Here is a 7,033-nt window from a genome sequence, read left to right as displayed (position 1 = left end):
CTGTGTTGTTTTTCTTTTTAGACTGAATAGCAAATGCACCGCTAACTTCACTCTCTTCATGACTTGCCAAATCCATATCCAACAGTTTTGTTTTGATGGAGTCTGCCGTTATAGGAATGCCGGAATGCTCTATTGCCATGATCATAGAGGAGAATCGATCAGGCAATCCCGCTAATAGCAATGATCCTGTCCATAAATCGTTGATTTCAAAACTTGTTCCGCTGAGTTTCTGTGCTGTATCAATAATCTGCGTCACGTAAGACGTCATCGAACTGCAATTCTCTCGGCGAATCGAAATCAAATTTCTTAGTAGACTTATCCGTCGTGAAAATCCACTGTCATCGAATAATTGTTTCAGCTTCTCCCATAATTCTTTGGATGATGAAACATTTTTTACGTGAACGTATAATGACGGGTCAATCGTCATAATCAATTTCGCTCTGGTTTTTTCGTCATCTGCGGTTTTTATTTCTTGATTTAATTCTGGCTTGACACAATGTTTCATGCCTTCAAGAATTAAAAAAATCTCCGCCGCGAAACACCATTCACTGTAATTATCGCGCCCCGTAAGCTTCGGCACATTGACAAGATAGTTAGGAGTCATTTTGCGATGCACTTAATCTTATACCCTGCGATAATACGGCAAAATAACAACAGTCTGTCACTATACAATTCTATCACGTCCTTTTCACTGGATAATATTGCAAAAAAAAACTATTTTCAACGCGAAATTATAAGCGCTGGGCCCATAACCTAAAATAAAACACGTTACTTTTGGAGACAGTAAAACGACTAATTTATTGCAAACTTAAAGTTACACATTGTTGTACATAGATGGCAGCACTAGTTTCATATTTTAGATATTAACATTACAACATAGATGAGTAGGTAAGGAGAGTACACTTGCTGAGTTGCACGGGTTCTGCGATGCATCCAATGATGCATACGCCGCTGTGGTGTACCTACGCGTCGTAGATCGGACAGGAGCGATTAGGGTCAGTCTTATTACTTCAAAAACAAAGGTGTCACCGATTAAACAAATCTCCATTCCATGACTAGAACTTTGTGGTGCTGTTCTAGTAGCAAAATTATTGCAGGAAATTTCACTTACCTTGAATGTTCCTAAGTCTAATCTTCACGCTTGAACATATTCATTCGTAGTTCTCGCATGGCTCTGTAGCCACCCAAGTCGATGGAAAACATTTGTCGCGACTCGGGTGTCCGAAATCTTGAACGTGTTGGATAGCGATCAATGGCATCATGTCCAATCTAATAAAACGCACGGATAGTAGTTTCAACACTGACATTTATTAAAAAACAAGACAAGCAATCACAGTTACACATAGTTTAAATCTCAGATGGCGCTACTCGTAGCATTTTTATTATTTAGTTAGATTAAAAATAATACCACCACTTAACTAAATAATCTAAAAATATTTATTAAACAATAACAAACAAAACTGTTGTCGCGGGGCGCTGTGTTCGGCGGTGTGGTGGTATGCCACGCCGCCACCTAACCTGCGACCTTATAGGGGTGCGGGCGTGATGTTATACGGACGGCCTTTTTCCGTCCGGCGCCGGAAGCCCGCTCGTGGTGATAGTCGTCGCGTCGGGGAGTTGCGCCTGTCCCGTGCCGTAGAGAGGGGAGGTGCGGGGAAGGGGTGACGTGCAATAGAAACAATAATTGACGTGCAATAGAAACAAGAGTGTAGGCCAGCCAAAGCCTCTTCCCTATCCCGACCTAACCCCTACTTCCTCTTCTTGCGCAGGAACGCTTCCGTCTTCAGATTTTCCTTCTTCTTCCCAGGAGTCTTCTTCTTCCCCAGGAGTCTTCTTCTTCTTCAGGAGTCTTCTTCTTCTTCAGGAGTCTTCTTCTTCTTCAGGAGTCTTCTTCTTCTTCAGGAGTCTTCTTCTTCTTCAGGAGTCTTCTTCTTCGGGAGTCTTCTTCGTATTTTTCTCTGCTGAGACCATGCTTAGGCCGGAAAACTGGTTTTCTGAGCTACCCCAGAGCAATACCGTAAAGAGAGCCGCGCTTTTTTAGGCCCATTTTCGGGTCATTTTCACTTTGGCTGACCTAGTTTTCACCCTTTCTTTATTGATTTCCCAAAATTTACACATATGTATTATACATCGTTGGAATCCTCATAATTAGCCCTATCTAGCTACATAAGTTACATTTCCATCCCTAAATTAGTTACGAAGTTATTCCCGAAAATATTCCAAAAATGTACATCTTACGTCATTTTACATGTCAATAATCCTAATTATCTCGAAATTATCATAATTGATTCTTACTATTCTTACATCAATATGAAGCTAGAAACATATTCTAGGAGATAACATTAACTTTAAAAACATAAAACATGTATAAAACTCAAAAACCTAACCTATAATACAATTTTCATAAAAATACCTAAAAACTCGAATAAAATACAACGAATGCGACCGATAGCGCCATCTACCGTGTCTTATCCCTAAACTTAAAACTTACGTAATGTATTTTCTTATTAAACTTATATAAACATATTCAGTCAGACTTAAAACACAAGTTAATTACAATTATTCATAAATTCTCTTTAGTCAGTCGCCGACATCCTCCCCCTCGTGCGTAGCACCAACTCCTGGCCCGGCGACCCCATGCTCGTGGCTCGACGTGACGACCGCCTCCCCGCAGTCTGGCTCGCTGGTCGATGTTCCACCGCCTGTGTCGTCGACCGCTTGCTCTTCGTCACGTCGTGCTGGTACCAGTAGCACCAACTTGGAGCTGGGGCGTTTCAACACGCCCCCCGTAGTGCGCACCTCCAATACCCTGGTGCGGCCGTCGGGCCCAGGGAAGGTTCGGACCACCTCACCCCTCGGCCAGGCTCCTCGTGGCAGCGTGGAGTCCACTATTAGGACCGTGTCTCCACACTGCAAGTCCCTTGTGGCAGCTCTCGCGTCGACTCTTCTCGGGATCAGAGTTGGAAGATACTCTTTCACCCATCTGCTCCAGAAGTGGTCGGCTAGTCGCTGCGCAGTCCTCCATGTGCGCCGGCCGGTGAGGTCTTCGTCGGTGAATGTTCCCAATCTTGTGCCGCAAGATCTCCCAATTAAGAAGTGATTGGGAGTGAGGGCACCTTCTTCGTTGTCTTCGTCGGCTTCGATGAGAGGTCTTGAGTTCACCAGGTGCTCTGCCTCCAATAGCAGAGTGTGCGGGACTTCTTCTTTGGGATGCCTTTTCTTGAGGGTAACCGCCAAGGCCGTTTTGATGGAACGGACCAGGCGCTCCCATGCCCCGCCCATGTTCGGAGCCCCAGGTGGTATGAATTTCCACCTGATGCTCATCCGCTCGGCTGTGGTGATGAGGTCTTCTCTGTTGAGGCTGGCGAGGGCTTCTTGTAGTTCCTTGTTGGCCCCCACGAAGTTGGTGCCGTTGTCGCTGAAGATCGTCTTCGGCATCCCCCTTCTTGCTGCCATTCTTCTTAGCGCCAGGATCATGGAGTCCGTTGACAGAGATGCTGCCAGTTCTACGTGGACGGCTCTGGTTGTGAGGCACGTAAACAGAGCGCCCCACCTCTTCTCTTGACGCTGACCCACCGTGATGCTCATGGGCCCGAAGTAGTCCACGGCGGTGCATGTGAACGGCGGTTCCCCATGCCGTAACCGTTCCAGCGGGAGATTCCCCATCGGCTGGAGTCGTGGCGTGCCGCGGTACACCTTGCACCACTGACACCGATGAACAGTCGCCCTCACCGCAGACCGTAGTCCCAGGATCCAATAGCGCTGCCTCAACTCGTTGATCACCGTCGCGTGGTTACCATGGTAGAATTCTTCATGGTAGTACGCGATGAGCAGTCTGGTGATGTGGTGCTTGCTGTCTAACACCACAGGTTTCTTATCTTGCCGAGTGTATCTTGCTGCGTCGATTCTTCCTCGGAGTCGTAGGACTACTACGACTCCGACGACTTCCATGACGACATCCAGTTTCTTAAGCCTGCTATTCTTCTCGAATGGCTTCATCTTCTTGACGCAGCGTACTTCATCTTGGAAGCTCTCTTCTTGGCTTCTTCGTAATAGGATCTTTTCGGCTTCTTTTATTTGGTCGGGTTCGAGGGGAATGAATCTTCTTTCTTGGGTGTTCTTGTTCACGGGCTTCATTGCTACCTTGGGTTTCTTCTTATTTCTTTTCCAGGTAGGATCTTGACGCTCAGACTTGCGGGACACGTTCACTGCGTGTTTCTTCTTCCGGCACAGGTCGACGAACTGTAGTACCCTTGCGGCCGCTCTCACTAGTCGAGTCCAACTTAAGAACTTGACTGGGTTCGGAGTTGGATGCCGATCAACGGGCTTCGTTGCCCCCACAGTTGACCTCTCCTTCTCTTCTCCCGTGTGCTCCGCCTTGACAGTACGTGGTTCCGGCCAATATTCCTCCTCTTGTGCTAGGAACGAAGGTCCATTGAACCATCTGTGTCCGCTCCCGAAGTCCTTGGGCACATCCCTCGTTGCGTCGTTACTATCGAGATTCTTTACCCGACTTTCATACTCCTGCTTCAGTGCCGGATCCCCATCCAGTTTCTTCTCGATGTTTCTTAACCGGTTTTCCGCTTGCTTGTAATTGTCCGGCATTTTCCCTTCCTTATTTCTCCATAGCAAGCCGGTCTCGAAGCGCCCATTGTCCAATCTCTTTGTTGTCTCTTCTAAAATTGCCAGAGCCCTTTCTTCTATGTCTGTGGTCGGTCGACGTGGCTGGATCCCCAACGATTCCACGGCGAAATGTTCCTTGATGACCTTTTCCAAATCCTCATCTTTAGAAGACACGTGCGCGCAGGTTACGAAGTTCACAGGTCTTGATGCTGCTCCATCGGACCCGTGTAGAACCCACCCTAGGTAGGTCAATGATGCTACGGGTTGACCTCTTTTCCCCTTGCGTGTGGCTCTGGACACGATGAGCTCCCAATTGTCTTGTCCGATTAACAACTTGGGTGACTCTTCTTCATAATACAATTGTTTTGACATTGGCTTGAGATGAGCGCATTCTTCGATCCTTCTTATTTCCAATCTCTGAGGCGTCAGGTTGATGTCGTCTATCGTACGGGCCCCAGAGATGGTTCTCTTCTTGATCTGGTGCATTCCCTTCAATCTGACGTTGACCTTCATTGAATCTTGCTTGGAGATGGTCTTCCCACCTACGGTCTCCAAGGTGAGTGCTTCCACGGGTCCTTTGAGGCCGATTTGTCTTGCAACCGCAGAGTCGAGAAGCGTAACAGTTGACCCCTCATCCAGTAACGCCAGGATCCGGACAGCTCCCTTCGGTCCATATAGCTCAACAGGAACCATCTTCAAATATGCCTTCGCTGTCCTTGCAGTGTTCACCGGGAGCATGACGTTGTTCGCAATTTCTTTCTTCTCTTCGGGCTTCGGGTGATCCCATCGTTCTTCATGAAGCACGAAGTGATGCCACCGCTTACATGTCTTGCACGGTGGACGCCGACATGTTTCCTTCCGATGTCGTCCTTGAAGACACTTGAAACACATCTTCGACTTGGTAGCGACGTCCCACCGTTCCTTCATTGGCAGCTGTAGAAATTTGCGACATTCGAAGAGGTGATGCTCGTACTGGCAATGTGGACAGGTCTTCTTTTCTTCCAGTTGTTCGGATGTGGTATTCGTGAATTGACGTCTGGGAGGCTGGCGCGGCTGCTGCGTAGTCTCCTGCGTCGCGTATGGTCCACACCGGTCCGCTTCCCTGTTGAGGAACTTCATTAAATGCACCAGGTCTGGATCTTGATCTTCTGCGTCCGCGGCGAAGTCGTACCACCGATACTGCAATACCGCCGGCATCTTGCTCACGATAATCCTTACCATTTCCGGTGAGTGTAGATACTGCGGTCTTCTTAGCCCCCGTATTGTCGCGACGGTGTTGTTCACTCGACTGGCGAACACGCAGATGTCGCGCGCATTTTCATTGATCCTAGGAAGATTCTTTACCTTTTCCAGTTCCATCAGGATCAGGGCTTCTGGTCTTCCAAACCTTCGACGAAGAGCTTCTATTACTTCTTCAGGAGGGCACTCTGAATATAATAGGCTCTTGATAGCCTCCCTTGCCGTGCCCTTAATTGACCGCCGCAGCCGTGCCATATTCTGTGCATCCGTAAATAGCGGTGCGGTGTCCTCATATACCGTCCTGAAGGCGATCTATTCTTCACTTCTTCCATCGAAGTCGGGTAATTCATGTACGTAGTTAGGTTGCGATGCATTCCTCGGCGCAACACTAATGGCCTTCATGATGGCCTCAGCCAATTCCTTGGTCCCGTTGCTTGAAGGTTCCGCTTGGTCTTCAGGCTTGACGATAGTGACTGGAGGTTGACTGGCTCGCCCCTCCCCGGACGCCCCCAGTCGGTGCCCCTCCCCGGACACCTCCCCCTGATGCCCCGCCCCGGACATCCTCTCCACCGTCGACTGCACCCATGTGTGGATGTTCGCGTTATGCGACCAGTCTTCATCCTCGACCTCGGACTCTTCATTCTCCACCTGGACCAGCTCCCACTGCGCCTTGGCGAGTTCTGCAGCTGCCTTCGCTTCTTCCAGCTGTCGGCGCGCCAATTCCAGCTTGGCTTCCATCTCCCGACGTTTCGTCGACTTCACCGACCGCGTTTTCCGGGTTCCAGCTGTTGCAGCAGTTGGAGCAGCTGGAACACCTGGAACAGTCGCCAAGGTGCCTGAAGTGACTCTAGACTTATATGTTGCAAGCGTACCCTCAGTTGCGGTGCCCGATGTCCCCGAAGAGTCAGTTGTCCCCTGCGCGCTTTCCGTGGCGCGGGGCGCAGTCGACTGGTTCGGCGACGAGGTTCTCCTCTGGCTCCGTGTGATTGGCATGGCGGCGTCAGTAACCCGACGATATGACGACTAGCACGATGATGATCCGGCTCGAAGGACCAGCTGTTGTCGCGGGGCGCTGTGTTCGGCGGTGTGGTGGTATGCCACGCCGCCACCTAACCTGCGACCTTATAGGGGTGCGGGCGTGATGTTATACGGACGGCCTTTTTCCGTCCGG

At 49.2% G+C, this 7,033-nt stretch overlaps 1 protein-coding gene across 1 annotated transcript; it reads right to left on the bottom strand.

The window, feature by feature from the left end:
- Positions 1–2,580: 2,580 nt before the first annotated feature.
- LOC140746592 (uncharacterized) lies at positions 2,581–6,359 on the bottom strand. The gene has a single exon (XM_073078719.1). It carries the CDS (start codon positions 6,115–6,117, stop codon positions 2,581–2,583), a length of 3,537 nt encoding a protein of 1,178 aa, XP_072934820.1. The 5' UTR covers positions 6,118–6,359.
- Between the last annotated feature and the right edge of the window lie 674 nt (positions 6,360–7,033).

The sequence above is a fragment of the Epargyreus clarus genome, unplaced genomic scaffold (assembly GCF_041222505.1).
Source record: "Epargyreus clarus isolate Ecla_fem2 unplaced genomic scaffold, WU_Ecla_fem_2.2 ptg000013l, whole genome shotgun sequence".
NCBI classification, from domain to species: domain Eukaryota; kingdom Metazoa; phylum Arthropoda; class Insecta; order Lepidoptera; family Hesperiidae; genus Epargyreus; species Epargyreus clarus.
The sequence above is the reverse complement of the archived record's forward strand: the minus strand, read 5'-3'. Positions and strand labels throughout refer to the sequence as shown.

Excerpts from the sequence above, each read along its gene's own strand:
- LOC140746592 (XM_073078719.1), bottom strand. The coding sequence starts at position 6,117 with ATGGCACGGCTGCGGCGGTCAATTAAGGGCACGGCAAGGGAGGCTATC.